This window comes from Ips typographus, linkage group LG2 (genome assembly GCF_016097725.1).
Source record: "Ips typographus isolate SLU linkage group LG2, UJ_Ityp_2.0, whole genome shotgun sequence".
In the NCBI taxonomy this organism is placed as follows: Eukaryota; Metazoa; Arthropoda; class Insecta; order Coleoptera; family Curculionidae; genus Ips; species Ips typographus.
The window spans coordinates 7,981,208-8,001,153 of record NC_138423.1 but is presented as its reverse complement, the minus strand read 5'-3'; the positions used below and the strand labels follow the sequence as shown (position 1 = coordinate 8,001,153).

The window sequence follows — 19,946 nt, the reverse complement described above, 5'->3', positions numbered from 1 at the left end:
ATACTATTTTATTTACAACCATCATATTTCTATCAAAATTTACAATTTATTGTTTCATTCATTTCATTCACACAACAAAAAACTACCAAGCAGGCATTTTTCTCAGAATAATCAATCAGGTATATTGTTACCGTAGCTATGTGGTAAACCACTCACCAATATAAATAAATGTCAGATAAAGTCGGATCGATATTCAGTTCGCAAATAATAAATTGAGAAAAATGTCCTGGATTACAACTCGAATTGTATGCATTCTAACGGTTATAATGCCTATAATACAAGAAATAGCAAGAAATCAACCAATTGGGCACAATACAATAGCTATTTATTCCCAAAAAATTGCTACTTTTATGAATTTAGAGAACTCGAAAGGCTTTACAGGCCACGCTCTAAGAAGAACCGCCGCTACGTTAATTGCCAACAGTGGAGCAAATGTACTCCAATTAAAAAGGCTGGGAGGATGGAAATCTAGTACTGTGGCAGAAGGTTATGTGGATAGCTTAATGGAGAATAAAACCAAAACTGCCGTTATGCTGTCCCAACGTGCCATGTCTTCTGAAGCTGTTGCAAGTAGTTCACAAACCTCAGTCATTCAGCAGCAAATTAATTTGTCGACCAAAGAGACAACTGTTGGAGACGCCAGTGCTGGTACTGGCCTAAATATTTTTATAAACACTTATAATAATTCAAATGTAACCATTAATTTCAATAAGTAGTTTGTTTTAGTTTAGATCATGTTAATTTTAGAATTGTAATGTATTATAGGCATTATAATTTATTAGAATGCATACAATTCGAGTTGTAATCCAGGACATTTTTCTCAATTTATTATTTGCGAACTGAATATCGATCCGACTTTATCTGACATTAAAAAATTTTGATTCAATCATCATTTGTTTTTTCAAAAATATTAACAATCACACAATTTTAGAGGGCGGGAAATCAGGGCGGGAAGTAGAGGTGCGCAATATGATACTTCCTAACCTTCAATGACGTTAGTAATGACAGCATTACATATATGGTTGTAAATAAATAAATTTTTTAATCCATGATCATCTGGCCGAATTACGGGTAAAGAGAGATCTAAGGGCTTTCCGACCAAAGACCTAAGGGTTTTCCGACCAGAGATCTAAGGGTTTTCCCGACCAAAGAACTTTTCAATCGGGGATTGAATAAACCTAACCGGTACTGCTCCGTCTAGAGTTTTCCAGACCAACCCACGTGTTGGAAAAGCCGACCAGCAGCCACAGAGTTTCAGAAAGTCAGAGTTGAACCACCAGGTCAATTCCTTACTTGATTTAGTTTTATTTAATTTTTTTTAGTTTATATTAGTTTGCTTTAAACAACTTCAACACTTGTCACTACCTCTGGTCACCTTTTTGGTTTCCGGAACAAATGTTGAAGCTGTTTGTTCGTTTTCCCTGGTGTTCTGCCTTAGGTACCTGTCACCAGGTCTCTGGACCCCATTTCCTACCTGGAAATCAGCGGTGGCCACTACTGACTACTGGGGAGAGGATACTGGAGGTTCCAGGACCCAAACATCGTCTTTAAGAACTGGTAAGGGCAGTTAGAGACAGTTTGGCACTGGGAAAACTTTTCCTGTTTTTTTTTTTTAATTTCAAATTTAACTTTCCTTTTTCATTTTACTTTTAAATTCAATTTCATCAGTTTCATCAATTATTTTTAAAATTCTTTCCTTTTGTTTCAATAATTTGGATTGGCAACTTGAATTTTGTTAATATTTGTAATTATTTTGTAAATTGTAAATATTGTTTTTTTTTCCATTGTAATATACACGTGTACATATACAACTAACGGTTCGTTTGATTTCCTGCAGAATATCCAAGTGTGTTCATTTATAGCTAATTATGAACTCATGCAATTAATCCACGACCTTGAGCAATCTAATTGAAAAGTGTTGGAATCTCATTAACGTGAGGTTTCATCATAACAGAATAAACCACTTTTACGCCCGCATGTAACAGTTGTGGTCCGAGCGAAGCGAGTTGAAGTTGCGTTTACGCCCTTGGTACAAAAATAACTATTATGGCTGTTCAAACTTTGACACAGCTTTTCTCCCTGTCTGTATCATATTTTGTAGTGTTTTTTTCAGGTTCTTGAATAGGAAATTTAATGAGGATTTCAAAAATGTGCTTAAAACAGTATGGAAAATAGTAATTTACTCAAAACTAATCTAGGTTAATTCTTTGGGTTACTTTTTTGTAACTTTCTGTCCATTATTTATTATTACCGTGATTACCTCTTTCAGATTTTAAAATGTAAATGTACCTAAATCAAAAGTAATCCAATTAGTCTGTAGTATGTTATTCAAGATACATACTACGTATCTCAACAATTATCAAACCACTCTGAGAAAATATCTTGAAACGTTCAATAGCTCTGCAAATAAACACTAATTTCCTGATAAACTAAGTAAATTCAAATAAAAACACTTCAAAAACTTTTAAACAAATTATGTTACTTACCATTTTGTGATAATAGGTGCAAACATGGGTAGCACCACAATATTTCTTCTGGTAGTACTCATAGCAGGGTAAGTTGGATCTTTTTAGTTTAAACTTTCTATTAACGATGTAAGTAACGTTTTAGGGTGTTTTCTGAAAAGACATTCCCTGACACTTTCCGTTTTGGCGCTGCGACATCTTCATACCAAATTGAAGGAGCATGGGACGAAGACGGTAAAGGAGTCAGCATTTGGGACACTTTTGTACACGAACCAGGTACTGTTTGACATTTGTCCTGTTATGGTTAAGTCCACATGTGTAGACTTTTTTTTGACCAATCACAAACTACAAACTGTGTTGTGATTTAGGGAAACGCTGCATGTGGACTTATCATTGCGATGACATGAAACAACCATAAAACTCTATTTTGCTCCGAAAAAAACCGGAAATATTTACTTTTTATGTAGTACATATCTGGAATTGATACTATTAAAAGCAAATAACGCTTCCAGCACTTATTTATAATGGATCTAAAATGTAGTATAAGTCATTTAAGGTCCCTAAAACCCAAAAAATAACCAAGATATAGAGTTTTAAAAATTTTGGATACAATTTTTTATAAAGAAAAATATAGTAAAATAAGTCAAACATCTCGGAAACGGTTACAGTTCCGAAACTTTTGTAAAAGACCAAAAATGTTCAGAATGGCTTTCTGGACCAAGTGAACTAAGTTTGCATCTACTTAAAACCGAGTAAACGCTGTCACAACTGGCAGAGCGTTAGTATTAAATTTAAATCTATTTTGTTTTGTTTTGAACACTCTGTATATCTTCAATCGAAAGAGAAGTTCGAGACGAACATTTTGAGATTTATACAGTGGCTGAAACCCAAAAAATGCCGGAGATATGGAATTTTCAAAATTATGATGCAATTTAAAAAAAAACAAGAAGTCGAATATCTTGAAATTGGTTAGACTTACGAAAATTTTGCAAAAAACTATAAATATTCAGAATGATTTTTTTGCACCTAGTGGACTAGGTTGGACTAGGTTAAAAGACTGGACTAGCAGAACGCTAGTTTTAAATTTAACTCTATTTTTTCTTGTTTTTTGAACACCCTGTATAATTTCAATCGTATTGCGGTTAGCTCGAGGTGAAAGAGCAGTTCAAGACAAACATTTTTAGCTTTTTACAGTCACTAAAACCCCTAAAATAGCGGGTATTTGAAACTTTCAAAATTAGGATGCAATTACTAAAAAAATCGAATATCTTGGAAATGGTTAAAATTAGGAAACTTTTGCAAAAGGCCGTAAATATTCAGAATGACTTTCTGCACCTAGTGGACTAGATTTACACTCACTTAGCTCAGGATAAACGCAGTCACAACTGGCAGGGCGTAAGTTGCAAATTTAACATTTTTTTTTAACACCCTGTATATGTTTAATCATGTTACGTTTAGCACGAGGTAAAAGAGCAGTTTGAGACATTTTTTTAAAGCATTTCTGTCCTGAAGGGTCATTTACTGAAGTTATAAGGCAAAAACAACCTGCAATGCACTCAAGTGTTTCAGTAACTCCAAAGCGTGACTTCAACAAAGCGTAGCTCCGCTATTTGAAAAGTTACGGCAAAAGTTTAAATTTCACGCTCTATAAGATTGCTTTAAAGCATTTTTGCTCTCAAAGGCCATTTAAGGGAGTTAGAGGCCAAAAACTGTCAAAATGCATAATTTCTGAAATTAACGGCTTGGGTAGTCGTGGGATGAGGAGGGTAACAGAAACACACAATTAACTGTGTCTGTAATCCTGAAAAAGAATAAATCTTCCCCAGAAAATTTTGATTTTGACTTAATTTGGCAACAAAGTCTGCCAGTGCAACACTGTTACATTTTAGAAACTGCAAATTATGAGTAAATTTGGCAACAATTGACTTACTCGTTTTGACTAATTTTAGATTTCATTTTGCTTATTTTGTGCCATTTTGTAGCTCTGAGTCTGTGTAATTTAACAACGTAATAATATACAGGGTGTCCCATTTGAACATTATGAGCTTCTTACAGTCGCTGAAACCCGAAAAATGATGAGAATCGGAACTTTAAAAATGTTGATGCAAAAATTTCCAAAAAAGTCGAATATCTCGAAAATATTTAAGTGGAGTTTCTAGAATAAGGTTTTACAAATTTTTATTTAATCTTTCCTTGGAAAGCACTTTTGGTCAACACTCTTCATTTTTAAATTATTTAAGGTCATGTATCCGATAACACCACTGGAGATGTCGCCTCCAACTCGTACCACAAATACAAAGAGGACGTAGCAATTTTGAAAGACTTGGGAGTAACTCTGTACAGATTTTCAGTGTCATGGCCCAGAATAATGCCTGATGGAACTCCCTTTCAAATTAACCAAGCTGGAATAGATTACTACGTCAATTTTGCTCTAGTAAGTCGCATTTATGATCAACATTTGCGTAAATCGCAGCACTGTTCCTAGTTTGTGATTGATCAAAAAAAAGCAGCAAGCTGTAAGCTGCTTTTTTGACCAATTACAAAATATACTCAATGTGCTGTGATTTGTAAACTTAAAAACTCTGTTTAGGAACTCATAGCCAATGGTATTGAACCAATGGTGACATTGTACCACTGGGACCTTCCCCAACATCTAGAAGATCTAGGCGGATGGTTAAATCCTGAAATAGCAAACTTTTTCGGGGATTATGCTCGTGTGGTATTTCAGAATCTGGGTCCTTACGTTAAATACTGGGTTACAATTAATGAACCTGGAAGCACATGTACGCTAGGTTATGGGCAAGGAATCCACGCACCTGGAAAAAGCCTAATTGGCGAAGGTGTTTACCAATGTGCCTATAATAACATGAAAGCTCATGCCAAGGCTTACCATATTTACGACGAAGAGTTCAGGGCGGAGCAGGGTGGAAAAATTACTATCAACAGTGCTGCTTCCTATTACTATCCTAAAGATCCCACTAATCCTTTAGATGTAATGGCGGCTGAGAGAACTTTCGAGTTTAATGTAAGTCTTTAGGATAGTTGAAACTGTTATTAACGGTTTGTTTGAAATTTTAGCCGGGTTTATACGCCAACCCTGTATATTTGGGTAACTGGCCTCAAGTAGTAATCGACAGGATTGCAAACCGAAGTCACTTGGAAGGATACTCTTTCTCTAGATTGCCTGAGTTTACTCAAGAGGAAATTGATTACATTAATGGCACACACGACTACTACGCCTTGAACATGTAAGTAGTGCATTTTGATTACTTTCTTCCTCCCTTCCTATTAGCCCATCCTCGTTCATTCCTGAACGTAAAGCTCTTCCAATTCTCTTGGGCGGTTTGGATGTCGTCCCTCCACCTCATCTGCGGTCGCCCAACATTTATTTTTGTTTCCCTAGGTCGCCTCACGTTCAGCCCATTTTCATTTATCACTTACCACAATTTCATCGTTTCTTATTCTATTGCTAAGGCTAATACCCAGCATTGAACGTTTGATGGCTGTCTGGTAGAGAGGCATGGAGAAAAGAAGAAAAGGCCTATATTGTCACGTTTAAATTGTAAAACCTTTTTGGCTCAGCAAGTTAAACGAGACGTGCGTTTATTACTTTAATAAACGCCTTTACCGAGATCTAGTTTCAGAGGTAGAATCAAATCACTTGGACCGAACTTAGTGATTCGGAATAAAACCATCAAACATAATTCCCAAAAGTAACACTTATACCTTTCACATGCACAAACAATGTGTTTGTAATAAACATAATCTGAATAATTAAATAGATTGTACTAACATTTGTTAAACGATGATAACAGCTTTCTGGAGAGTCTGGCACTCACGTTTATTATAATTGAGAAATGGTTTACTATTTCATTAATTTACGAACCCGGTGCGGGTTGCAGAATTCGGGACGACTACGTTTTGTGGTACGAGACGGAGCTTCTGACTGTCTTCTACCGTCTGCCTTACTAACAGATGTCGAGTCTTATTTATACCAAATTGGTTCAGTGGCGAAATCTATCGTTTGTCGCTTGTTTTCATATTCCTGCATAGCAGTAGCTGTGATTTGTCATTACTAAAAATATGCACTACGTGCATTCTGACTGTTGTAACCTTCCTTCGTGCATTTTATTATTTTGCCATCTTCTAATATCTGCTTTAATTTAATGTTTTTATATTTTACGTATTCAGCAGCAATTTCAATACTAATGTTGTCTAGGATGACCTGGGTGTTATAAGGACTTCGTTGTAAGGACTCGTGTGGAAGGCGAAAAGCTGGAAAGAGTCGAGAACTATGACTACTTAGGAACAAGTGTCAACTGTTTTGTGAAGAAATAAAGATTTGCATTTAAATTGCGTGCATTCTTCATAAGGATCAAGAAGCTGCTCTGTAGTCGCGATCTGAACTTGAATCTTAGAATTATTGGATATGAGGAGGCGAAAATTGGAAGCCTTCGAGATGTGGACATACCGTAGGATGTTGAGAATACCATGAACAGACCAGGTTACAAACGTACAGGTCTTAAGAAGGACGTGGAGATCCTACATGAACGCTATGAGAGGTCAAAGGTATGGGGTTCTGCAACTTATAATCCAAGGAAAGATCATGGGAAGGAGATCTGTTGGAAGGAGAAGAATATCCTGGCTTAGAATCATACGAGGATGGTTCAGCGTCACGACCTCCAACCTATTCAAAGTCGCAGTTTCTAAAGTAAGAATTATGATAACCAACCTCCGACATGGAGATGGTACATGAAGAAGAAAAATAAGAAGAAGTTCAGCTGAAGCCTCACTACTTGCGATACTTCATTTAGCTCCTTTAACATAAGCTCCTCCTCATTTTCATTGTAAACAGGACAATGTCGTCTGCAAATGGCTCAAGTACTTGCCGTCAATGTTAATGCCTTTTAACTCCCAATCCAAAGTGAAAAGTTTTGGGGATATTGAGTGTTCTTGTCTAACTCCTCTGTTTATGAGAATTTTTTCTGTGTCGAGGTATTCTGTTATTTTCGTGAGTCGACCCTAGCCTTATCCAATTCATTTAGTACTGTCCATTCTTTTACGTAACTTTGATTACTTGCTAGTAACTAATTGGTAAAATTCAGGTATACTAGCGCAATAGCCGAATATGCAGACGAATGGGATATACAAAGCCCTACAATTTATTTGGATCAAGGTGCAAATTGTGTCAACAAGTTTTACATAAGTAATAAATATTTAACATTAAAGGTACCATCACAAGTAGCGACCCTTCATGGCCTGTCAGTGCTGCCAGTTGGTTAACTTCCGATCCTCCGGGTATCAGACTGCTTCTCAATTACCTCAAAGAAAAGTACAACGTGGACGAGTTTGTTATAACTGAAAACGGTTGGGCTACTGAACCTGGGCTTTTGGACGATCAGTCCAGAATCGATTATATAAAGGTAATTGATGGTAATTGAGTGGTGAACGTTTTTCAATTACTCATTTCCAGGGTTACTTAACTAACATCTTAGACGCTATTGTTGAAGATGGTATCAATGTCACAGGCTACACACTATGGAGTTTACTTGATAACTTTGAATGGGCTGTAGGATTCACGTAAGTCTTAAAAATGCTTGCTAGAATTGTTTGGTTTTTTTTTAATGGATGTGATTTAGACAAAGATTCGGTATTGTCGATGTGGACTTTGAGAGTGAAGGCAAAACGAGAACTTACAAGGAATCAGCCAAGTGGTACAAGAGAGTGGTAGAAGCCAGAGCCATTGTCGATTGATGATTTAATCAAGATTGTGAATAAAAATCTGTGTGTCGGTCATTGTGTTTATTTTAATTTCAATCTCCAGAAGCTTCTAGTTGACTTTGGTGACATTTTTTTGTAATTCATCAACTTTCCTCTGTAAGTTCTGGACATTTTCCTCAACTCCACCTGTTCCTTTACTTTATCTTTGAAGGTTTCCATCCTGTTTTTCATTTATCACGCAATCTAACTGGTTTTTGGTTTATTTTTTTATGGATTGCTTCTGCTGCCCTTCTCATTTGATGCTTTTGGAATCCGCGTTAATTTCTATCCACGAACCTGAAAAAATAATACAAAATTTAGTAGTCAGTTTGAACTGTCAGAAATACAGTTTGAAAGGACAGTCAGGGACAAATTTGCCTATAAAACCCACTTGGAGTAAGAAGATAACAATAACAAACTTAAACTCAATGCTGCAAGAGTAATTTTTTAAGGGTGCCACTTCCTAAAAACTGTCAAAATTGCCATTATTTTATAAATTACTAAGCGGAATACTGACACTTTAAAAACTAGAATTTTGACATTTCTGACATCTGGCAGCCTAATTGGCACGTCCTTTAAACTAACATGACCGTGACAACTGTCAAATACGACCCATACAACTGTCAAACTCCAATCTATGCTTAAAATGCTGGAACTGTGTGTGTAAATTAGCTGAAATGAATTTTATAGGTTGAAAAGTGGAATTTTCACATTTTTGTGACGTCCGGCTGTCTATTTTGCACGTACTTTGAACTGACAAAATTGCCATTATTTTATAGATTACTAAGCGGAATACTGACACTTTAAAAACTAGAATTTTGACATTTCTGACATCTGGCAGCCTAATTGGCACGTCCTTTAAACTGACATGACCGTGACAACTGTCAAAACACAACCCGTAAAGCTGTCAAACTCCACACCATGCCTAAACTGCCGGAAATGTGTGTGTAAATTAGCTAAAATACATTTTAAAGGTTGAAAAGTGAAATTTTCACATTTTTGTGACGTGTGACTGTCTATTTTGCTGGTACTTTTAGCTGCTATGACCGTGACAACTGTCAAAATAAAACCCATAAAGCTGTCAAACTTCAAACCAAGCTTAAAATGCTGGAAATATGAGTGTAAATTAGTTGAAATATATTGTACAGGATAAAAAGTAGAATTTTGATATTTGTGACGTTTGGCTGCCTATTTGGCACGTATTCTGAACTGCCATGACAGTGACAACTGTCAAAATACAACCCATAAAGCTGTCAAACTCCAAACCAAGCTTAAAATGCTGGAAATGTGTGTAAATTAGCTGAAATGCATTTTAAAGGTTGAAAAGAGAAATTTTCACATTTTTGTGACGTTTGGCTGTCTATTTTGCAGATTCTTTTAGCTGCTATGACCGTGACAACTGTCAAAATAAAACCCATAAAGCTGTCAAACTTCAAACCAAGCTTAAAATGCTGGAAATGTGAGTGTAAATTAGTTGAAATATATTTAAGAGGATAAAAAGTAGAACTTTGATATTTGTGACGCCTGGCTGTCTAATTGGCACGCACTTTGAACTGCCATGGCCCTGATAACTGTCAAAATACAACCCATAAAGCCGTCAAACTCCAAATCAAGATTAAACTACCGGAAATCTGTGTGTAAATTAGCTGAAATGCATTTTAAAGGTTGAAAAGTGGAATTTTCACATTTTTGTGACGTGTGACTGTCTATTTTGCAGGTACTTTTAGCTGCTATGACCGTGACAACTGTCAAAATAAAACCCATAAAGCTGTCAAACTTCAAACCAAGCTTAAAATGCTGGAAATGTGAGTGTAAATTAGTTGACATACATTGTATAGGATAAAAAGTAGAATTTTGATATTTGTGACGTTTGACTGCCTATTTGGCACGTACTCTGAACTGTCATGACAGTGACAACTGTCAAAACACAACCCATAAAGCTGTCAAACTCCAAACCATGCTTAAAATGCTGGAAATGTGAGTGTAAATTAGTTGAAATATATTGTACAGGATAAAAAGTAGAATTTTGATATTTGTGACGTTTGGCTACCTATTTGGCACGTATTCTGAACTGCCATGACAGTGACAACTGTCAAAATAAAACCCATAAAGCTGTCAAACTTCAAACCAAGCTTAAAATGCTGGAAATGTGTATGTAAATTAGCTGGAATGCATTTTATAGGATAAAAAGTGGAATTTTGACATTTGTGAGGTCTGGCTGTGAATTCCGCGCATACATTGAACTGCCATGACCGTGACATCTGTCAAAACACAACCCAGAACGCTGTCAAACTCCAAACTATTCTTAAAATGCTGGAAATGAGTGTGATTAGCTAAAATGCATTTTATAAGTAAATAACTGGTATTTGGAGTGACGTTTGCCTGTTTGTTTGTAACTGTCATTTAAGTGTCAACCGTAAAAAAAACAAAATGGCGGCCAGTCAACAGTTAAAGTAGTCAAATGACCTGTATTGGTGCGGATGAAATACTTTCATATTTTATGACTGTATTTTTACTAACATTGTTATTCTTGATTAGATTATGTACAGGGTCTTTGACTGGGGACTGACCAACCCCCTTTTTCTGACTTCTCTGTATGTAATTAAAAAAAACTGAAAAAGCCATTTAATGTAATTTAAAAAGTTAAATCCAAAAATGACGAAATTTTAAAAAAATTTCTTTTTTTTTTTTCTTTTATTTCTTAATATTTTATTTTAGTTTGTTGTAAAAATGTAAAACATGTCTTATATTCTACCCTCATTTGTTTATGGCTATGATTCCAGAGTTATAATTAGTGAATGGTCTTATCTATAATTTTGTTTTATCAATATACAAGGTTGGTCAAAAAACAAATTTCGAAAAATTAATAAAAATTTTTTGTTAAAAATATTTGCAGAATTTCGAGCACATTCCGAAAACAGTTAAATATACCGGGTGATTCATTAGAAAAAACACCACTATTGGCTGTAGCTCTTCTATTTGAAGGTTAGGAATATTTTGGTACTAATACCATAATAAAACCCATAAAGCTGTCGAACTTCAAACCAAGCTTAAAATGCTGGAAATGTGAGTGTAAATTAGTTGACATACATTGTATAGGATAAAAAGTATAATTTTGATATTTGTGACGTTTGACTGCCTATTTGGCACGTACTCTGAACTGTCATGACAGTGACAACTGTCAAAATAAAACCCATAAAGCTGTCAAACTTCAAACCAAGCTTAAAATGCTGGAAATGTGAGTGTAAATTAGTTGAAATATATTGTACAGGATAAAAAGTAGAATTTTGATATTTGTGACGTCTGGCTGTCTAATTGGCACGCACTTTGAACTGCCATGGCCCTGACAACTGTCAAAATACAACCCATAAAGCCGTCAAACTCCAAACCAAGATTAAACTACTGGAAATGTTTGTGTAAATTAGCTCAAATACATTTTAAAAGTTGAAAAGTGGAATTTTCACATTTTTGTGACGTGTGACTGTCTATTTTGCAGGTACTTTTAGCTGCTATGACGGTGACAACTGTCAAAATAAAACCCTTAAAGCTGTCAAACTTCAAACCAAGCTTAAAATGCTGGAAATGTGAGTGTAAATTAGTTGAAATATATTTAAGAGGATAAAAAGTAGAATTTTGATATTTGTGACGTTTGGCTGTCTAATTGGCACGCACTTTGAACTGCCATGGCAATGACAACTGTCAAAATACAACCCATAAAGCTGTCAAACTCCAAACCAAGATTAAACTACTGGAAATGTGTGTGTAAATTAGCTCAAATACATTTTAAAGGTTGAAAAGTGGAATTTTTACATTTTTGTGACGTGTGACTGTCTATTTTGCAGGTACTTTTAGCTGCTATGACCGTGACAACTGTCAAAACACAACCCATAAAGCTGTCAAACTCTAAACCATGCTTAAAATGCTGGAAATGTGAGTGTAAATTAGTTGAAACACATTGTATAGGATAAAAAGTAGAATTTTGACATTTGTGACGTCTGGCTGCCTATTTGGCACGTACTTTGAACTGCCATGGCCCTGACAACTGTCAAAATACAACCCATAAAGCTGTCAAACTCCAAACCAAGATTAAACTACTGGAAATGTTTGTGTAAATTAGCTCAAATACATTTTAAAGGTTGAAAAGAGAAATTTTCATATTTTTGTGACGTTTGGCTGTCTATTTTGCAGGTAATTTTAGCTGCTATGACCGTGACAACTGTCAAAATAAAACCCATAAAGCTGTCAAACTTCAAACCAAGCTTAAAATGCTGGAAATGTGAGTGTAAATTAGTTGAAATATATTGTACAGGATAAAAAGTAGAATTTTGATATTTGTGACGTCTGGCTGTCTAATTGGCACGCACTTTGAACTGCCATGGCCCTGACAACTGTCAAAATACAACCCATAAAGCCGTCAAACTCCAAACCAAGATTAAACTACTGGAAATGTTTGTGTAAATTAGCTCAAATACATTTTAAAAGTTGAAAAGTGGAATTTTCACATTTTTGTGACGTGTGACTGTCTATTTTGCAGGTACTTTTAGCTGCTATGACGGTGACAACTGTCAAAATAAAACCCTTAAAGCTGTCAAACTTCAAACCAAGCTTAAAATGCTGGAAATGTGAGTGTAAAATAGTTGAAATACATTGTATAGGATAAAAAGTAGAATTTTGATATTTGTGACGTTTAGCTACCTATTTGGAACGTACTCTGAACTGTCATGGCAGTGACAACTGCCAAAATAAAACCCATAAAGCTGTCAAACTTCAAACCAAGCTTAAAATGCTGGAAATGTGTATGTAAATTAGCTGGAATGCATTTTATAGGATAAAAAGTAGAATTTTGACATTTGTGACGTTTGGCTACCTATTTGGCACGTATTCTGAACTGCCATGACAGTGACAACTGTCAAAATAAAACCCAAAAATCTGTCAAACTCCAAACCAAGCTTAAAATGCTGGAAATGTGTATGTAAATTAGCTGGAATGAATTTTATAGGATAAAAAGTGGAATTTTGACATTTGTGAGGTCTGGCTGTGATTTCTCCGCGTACATTGAACTGCCATGACCGTGACAACTGTCAAAACACAACCCATAAAGCTGCCAAACTCCAAACCAAGCTTAAAATGCTGGAAATATGAGTGTAAATTAGTTGAAATATATTGTACAGGATAAAAAGTAGAATTTTGATATTTGTGACGTCTGGCTGTCTATTTGGCACGTACTCTGAACTGCCATGACAGTGACAACTGTCAAAATAAAACTCATAAAACTGTCAAACCAAGTTTAAAATGCTGGAAATGTGAGTGTAAATTAGTTGAAATATATTGTACAGGATAAAAAGTAGAATTTTGATATTTGTGACGTTTGACTGCCTATGTGGCACGTCCTCTGAACTGTCATGGCAGTGACAACTGTCAAAATAAAACCCATAAAGCTGTCAAACTAAAAACCATGCTTAAAATGCTGGACATGTGAGTGTAAATTAGTTGAAATATATTGTACAGGATAAAAAGTAGAATTTTGATATTTGTGACGTTTGGCTGTCTATTTGGCACGTACTCTGAACTGCCATGACAGTGACAACTGTCAAAATAAAACCCATAAAGCTGTCAAACTTCAAACCAAGCTTAAAATGCTGGAAATGTGTATGTAAATTGTAAATTAGCTGGAATGCATTTTATAGGATAAAAAGTGGAATTTTGACATTTGTGAGGTCTGGCTGTGATTTCTGCGCATACATTGAACTGCCCTGACCGTGACAACTGTCAAAACACAACCTATAAAGCTGTCAAACTCCAAACTATTCTTCAAATGCTAGAAATGAGTGTGATTAGCTGAAATGCATTTTATAAGTAAATAACTGGTATTTGGAGTGACGTTTGCCTGTTTGTTTGTAACTGTCATTTAAGCGTCAACTGTAAAAAAAACAAAATGGCGGCCAGTCAACAGTTAAAGTAGTCAAATGACCTGTATTGGTGCGGATGAAATACTTTCATATTTTATGACTGTATTTTTACTAACATTGTTATTCTTGATTAGATTATGTACAGGGTCTTTGACTGGGGACTGACCAACCCCCTTTTTCTGACTTCTCTGTATGTAATTAAAAAAAAACTGAAAAAGCCATTTAATGTAATTTAAAAAGTTAAATCCAAAAATGACGAAATTTTAAAAAAATTTCTTTTTTTTTTTCTTTTATTTCTTAATATTTTATTTTAGTTTGTTGTAAAAATGTAAAACATGTCTTATATTCTACCCTCATTTGTTTATGGCTATGATTCCAGAGTTATAATTAGTGATTGGTTTTCTCTATAATTTTGTTTTATCAATATACAAGGTTTGTCAAAAAACAAATTTCGAAAAATAATTCGTTGTTAAAAAGAATTTCGAGCACATTCCGAAAATAGTTAAATATACCGGGTGATCCGTTAGAAAAAACACCATTATTGGCCGTAGCTCTTCTATTTGAAGGTTAGGAATATTTTGGTACTAATTTTTTGATTCAATTTTTTAAACTATATCAAATGGCTATCTCAGTTTCTTTAATTACATACAGGGAAGCCGAAAAAGGGGGGTCTGTCAGTCCCCAGTTAAAGACCCTGTACACCGAGTATGATAGCGAAAAAAACATCGCAACCACCGGGTTGCAATCGGACGTGACGTCACGGCGTCGTGTGCTAAATTACCGCCACTTTTAAAAGGACGGCGGCCGCCGCGACGGCAGTAACGCACACGACGCCACGTCAGTCGGCCCCACGAACCAATCTTTACGATATTGAACTTTTCGCTAAACATTTGTCTTTGCCAAGTGTGAAAAAAATAGATTTTTTCGTAGTTTAGTTGTTTTTTAAGTGCTTTTTTTGGGCCGTTTGTTATGCGCGTTATGCGAAGTCTTGTCACGCGTCCACGATTAGGAAACTTAGTTTTGATTGCGTCTGGTGAATAAATGAGCGCATTGTTATTCAACAGTCACTTATTTTTATGTCATAATAGTCGTGCTGTAGACCCTCGTAACAAATTATAACAAAATCGACAGTTGATTATATTCACAGTCGGGCGTGCATAAATCACTTGGGGAAGAATAAGAAAAACAATGTGAAAAAGTGAAAAATTAACAAAAAAATAATTAGATAAACTGTAAAACACGACTGCCAAAAAATGAAGCTGAATCAATCAATCCCTACAATGTTGTTCAATTTGGATCAGAAGACAATCACCATGGAATTGGAAAGAAGCATACGATCGGTTAACAATAACAGTGAGTAAATTTTTTTTTGTCAAATATTTTTGGGTTGGTTATTTTTGTGTTGCGACGCTAAAATGAGACAAACTTAGATTAGTTGGACTCTAAGCAATAACAACATTCTTTATGAACTGTAGTACATTTTCACTTAGAACATTAAAAGGATGTTGCATCATTTAAAAATGCTAATAACGTTCAACGGGCAATTACTTTAAAAATACTATTTTCAAAATTATTTTCTGCATCCAATAATAGTAGAATGTGGTCCAGTTTTAAGTGTCAATAATTCACCACCATTTGATAGTCCATCAAAAAATAAGTTGACATTTTTCTGACAAAGACAGACCTCCAAATTTTAATTGAAAAAATCGGTTTTCTGCTACAACTGTCAGACCGTTGGACCAATTTTCAAATAAGTATTTATGAAATGAACACTCGTTATGCGATGTGAATGACATTTGTCAAAATTTCTAGGCTAAAATTGACAAAAATGTCTACTTGAGTTATTGTATTTTTTACTTTAAAACGGTTCAAAAAGGGTGAGGTTTACAAATTAAGTAACAGAATTTTTGAACTAACTTTTACTGGAGTTTAATTTTTTAGATTATAGGTAGTGCAAAACTAATCATTCAACAAGACTTGTCAGAGTCGAGATTTGGACTGAATAGTCTAAAAACTTGTTATTTACTACTAGGAATAGTTTTAAAATTCGTTTTTTTAGACTGCAATCCCTTGCCGAGTGTCTAAGACTGGATTTCAAGCACTACAAACAGTCAGAAAATTAAGACAAGCTTTTCACTATTAAAAGTTGACTTTTCAGGCTAGAAATGACTCTGCTAAGACTAAAGGCAGTCCAAAAGTCTATTTTCAGGACTTTAACTAATCGTACAACTCAATTTTCTGGATTAAAACAAGTCTAGAGGTCTTTAAACAGTCCAAATTAAATTTTCGGACTAATTCAATTTTAAAAATTATTATTATGTTTAAGACTAAGCCTTAAAGCACTAAAAACAGTCCGAATTTCTTAGAAATGCTTCCATTTTTTGCACCGATGCTAGAAGTTAATTTAATAGTAAAATGACATTTTCAAGACTATGGACAGTGTACAAACTGGCTTTCATGCCTGATAAGTCAAACATTTTGTTAGGATCGTAAAGTGCCTTAAAACTCGATTTTTCAGGCTAAAAACAGCCTTAAAGCACTAAAAACTAGATTTTTCAGAAATGCTCGAATTTTTAACACTGAAGTGTCTAGAAATCAATTTAATAGTGACAAAGTTTAAAATGGTATTTTTAAACCTATGGAAAGTTTAAAAATTGGGTTTTAAGATCACTTTTCATTGGCTCAAAGTCACTTTTGGTGTCCAAGTCAATTTTCAAGTTTTAACTGTAAAAAATTCTAGAGAAATCAGTTTTTCAAGTCTACAAGTCAATTTTCAATACTAAAGTTTTTGAACTTATCTGAAAACGATGATGACTGACTACTAAGACAGTTTTTAAGCCTCTCAAGGCAATTTTCAAGACTAATGTCTTTGAATTTGTTTGAAAACTATGAAAACTGGTTACAAAGACAATTTTTAAGCCTCTCAAGTCAATTTTCACTGTTCAAAGTATATTTATTGTTATAAAAGAAAATACACAAAAAAAAAATCCGTCAGTGCTACTATACAAGGAATGCATAAAAATGGTAGTGATTCAGATTATTTGGCCACCCTGTAGGCAATTTTTAAGATATAATTTTTTGCCTCACACCAGTGGAAAGAGGACCTTAAAACGGTTAATTTGAGTGGTTCAACCTCCCTGTACTCCCAAAAACAATCAAGTTACAGGGTGCTCGAATTTCAAACCATAATTTCAACTGATATAAAAATTTGTTACATCAACCAGTTTTTGCTAAATAACTCAGAAAGGGTGAAAGTTATGAAAAATTTGAAAGAGAGCAAAAATGTTTGTAAAGAACTGCTAAACTCATCCCTGGAAGTTTCACAGTCCGTCAGTGCTGCTACTATACAGGGGGTGCATGAAAATGGTAGTGATTCAGATTTTTTGGCCACCCTGTAGGCAATTTTTAAGATAGAATTTTTTGCTTTACACCACTAGAAAGGGGAGCTTAAGACGGTTAATTTGAGTGGTTCAACCTCCCTGAACTCCCAAAAATAATCAAGTTACAGGGTGCTCAAATTTCAAATCACAATTTCAACTGATTTCAAAATTTGTTGCATCAAACCGGTTTGTGCTAAATAACTCAGAATCGGTGAAAGTTACAAAAAAATGAAAGAAAGCAAAAATGTTTGCAAAAACCTGCTAAAGTCATCCCTGGAAAGTTCACAGTCCTTCAGTACTGCTACTATACAAGGAATGCATAAAAATGGTAGTGATTCAGATTATTTGGCCACCCTGTAGGTAATTTTTATGATATAATTTTTTGCCTCACACCACTGGAAAGAGGACCTTAAAACGGTTAATTTGAGTGGTTCAACCTCCCTGTACTCCCAAAAATAATCAAGTTACAGGGTGCTCGAATTTCAAACCACAATTTCAACTGATTTAAAAATTTGTTACATCAACCAGTTTTTGCTAAATAACTCAGAAAGGGTGAAAGTTATGAAAAATTTGAAAGAGAGCAAAAATGTTTGTAAACAACTGCTAAACTCATCCCTGGAAGTTTCACAGTCCGTCAGTGCTGCTACTATACAGGGGGTGCATGAAAATGGTAGTGATTCAGATTTTTTGGCCACCCTGTAGGCAATTTTTAAGATAGAATTTTTTTCTTTACACCACTGGAAAGGGGAGCTTAAGACGGTTAATTTGAGTGGTTCAACCTCCCTGAACTCCAAAAAATAATCAAGTTACAGGGTGCTCAAATTTAAAATCACAATTTCAACTGATTTAAAAATTTGTTGCATCAAACCAGTTTGTGCTAAATAACTCAGAATCGGTGAAAGTTACAAAAAAATTAAAGAAAGCAAAAATGTTTGCAAAAACCTGCTAAAGTCATCCCTGGAAAGTTCACAGTCCGTCAGTGCTACTACTATACAGGCGGTGCATGAAAATGGTAGTGATTCAGATTTTTTGGCCACCCTGTAGGCAATTTTTAAGATAAAATTTTTTGCTTTACACCTCTGGAAAGGCGAGCTTAAGACGGTTAATTTGAGTGGTTCAACCTCCCTGAACTCCCAAAAATAATCAAGTTACAGGGTGCTCAAATTTAAAATCACAATTTCAACTGATTTAAAAATTTGTTGCATCAAACCAGTTTGTGCTAAATAACTCAGAATCGGTGAAAGTTACAAAAAAATGAAAGAAAGCAAAAATGTTTGCAAAAACCTGCTAAAGGCATCCCTGGAAAGTTCACAGTCCGTCAGTGCTAGTACTATACAGGGGATGCATGAAAATGGTAGTGATTCAGATTTTTTGGCCACCCTGTAGGAAATTTTTAAGATAGAATTTTTTGCCTCACACCACTGGAAAGAGGAACTTAAGACGGTTAATTTGAGTGATTCAACCTCCCTGAACTCCCAAAAACAATCAAGTTACAGGATGCTCAAATTTCAAATCACAATTTCAACTGATTTAAAAATTTGTTGCATCAAATCAGTTTGTGCTAAATAACTCAGAATTGGTCAAAGTTACGAAAAATTTTAAAGAGAGCAAAAATGTTCGCAAAGAACTGCTAAACTCATCCCTGGAAGTGTCACAGTTTGTCAGTGCTGCTACTATACAGGGCGTACATGAAGATTGTAGTGTGTTTAATGTCTAAAAAAGTGCTTTCCAAGTAAAGAATGAAGTGAATTGTAAAGCCTGATTTTGAAAACTTGACTTAAATAAAAAAAGTAAGAAAAAATGAAGTGACAAAATCCACTTAAGGCATACTATTCTAAGGTGTCTGTTCAACAAAAAGCTGTATCTGATGCGAAACAGACGGGAATTGTCTAAAAACATTAATCGTCTTAGGTCGTGTTTTTGGCTCGGTTACGGCTCAATGATTGAGCGATTATTTACGTTGAATGCCGTCCAACACATCGATTACATTGATTTTCTTTGTGGAAATTTAGCATTGCAGATTTTCTCTAAAAAAAAATTAATTAACGATGATTTAGCATTGTAAATTCATTAAATATTGCTACGCATTTTGAGTTTCCATTAGTTGGAAAAATAACTATTAATATTATAACGTCTCTGATCTCTAAATTTACTTCCAAGCTGCCACGTTTGTTAATCCGCTAAAACTCTCCGAAAGTTAATTCATAGTCAATAATTTCCAACACGTAATGGGTTTTTTTTTTTGGACGGTAATGTATATATTACCAACAAATGGGTGTAAATTGCAGGCTTTATTACTTCGCCAGTAAAATGTCCATATTACTTCCCACACGCAAACATTGTATAGGTATAACATTTTTCAATGAAACAACCATCAACCAAAAAAATAATATATTATGTAACTGACAGAGAAACATTAATGATTACATACA

The 19,946-nt window shown here is 34.8% G+C and overlaps 2 protein-coding genes and 1 long non-coding RNA gene across 3 annotated transcripts in view; 2 read left to right on the top strand and 1 right to left on the bottom strand.

Moving 5' to 3' along the window:
- Window positions 1-2,394: 2,394 nt before the first annotated feature.
- LOC145740649 (myrosinase 1-like) lies at window positions 2,395-8,261 on the top strand. The gene is made up of 9 exons (XM_081996257.1): window positions 2,395-2,554; window positions 2,611-2,741; window positions 4,706-4,899; window positions 5,056-5,490; window positions 5,544-5,713; window positions 7,571-7,641; window positions 7,695-7,888; window positions 7,939-8,045; window positions 8,105-8,261. The coding sequence occupies exons 1-9, from the start codon at window positions 2,511-2,513 to the stop codon at window positions 8,217-8,219; spliced, it is 1,461 nt and encodes a 486-aa protein (XP_081852383.1). The 5' UTR covers window positions 2,395-2,510; the 3' UTR covers window positions 8,220-8,261.
- The window catches only part of LOC145740652 (uncharacterized), a 28,630-nt gene continuing 16,936 nt past the window's right edge, over window positions 8,253-19,946 (bottom strand). The window contains exon 2 of the long non-coding RNA XR_014181499.1: window positions 8,253-8,522. This is a non-coding gene — a long non-coding RNA (uncharacterized LOC145740652). The remainder of the gene's footprint in view (window positions 8,523-19,946) is intronic.
- LOC145740650 (uncharacterized) overlaps window positions 14,935-19,946 on the top strand; it is a 43,235-nt gene continuing 38,223 nt past the window's right edge. The window contains exon 1 of the mRNA XM_081996259.1: window positions 14,935-15,487. Coding sequence (XP_081852385.1) covers window positions 15,388-15,487 — 100 coding nt within the window. The 5' untranslated portion in view covers window positions 14,935-15,387. The remainder of the gene's footprint in view (window positions 15,488-19,946) is intronic.

Bases quoted from the DNA above. Each gene is read 5' to 3' on its own strand.
- LOC145740649 (XM_081996257.1), top strand. From the start codon at position 2,511: ATGGGTAGCACCACAATATTTCTTCTGGTAGTACTCATAGCAGG. The intron at 2,742-4,705 runs GTACTGTTTGAC...AAATTATTTAAG, and splicing joins CACTTTTGTACACGAACCAG to GTCATGTATCCGATAACACC. The intron at 4,900-5,055 runs GTAAGTCGCATT...AACTCTGTTTAG, and splicing joins ACTACGTCAATTTTGCTCTA to GAACTCATAGCCAATGGTAT.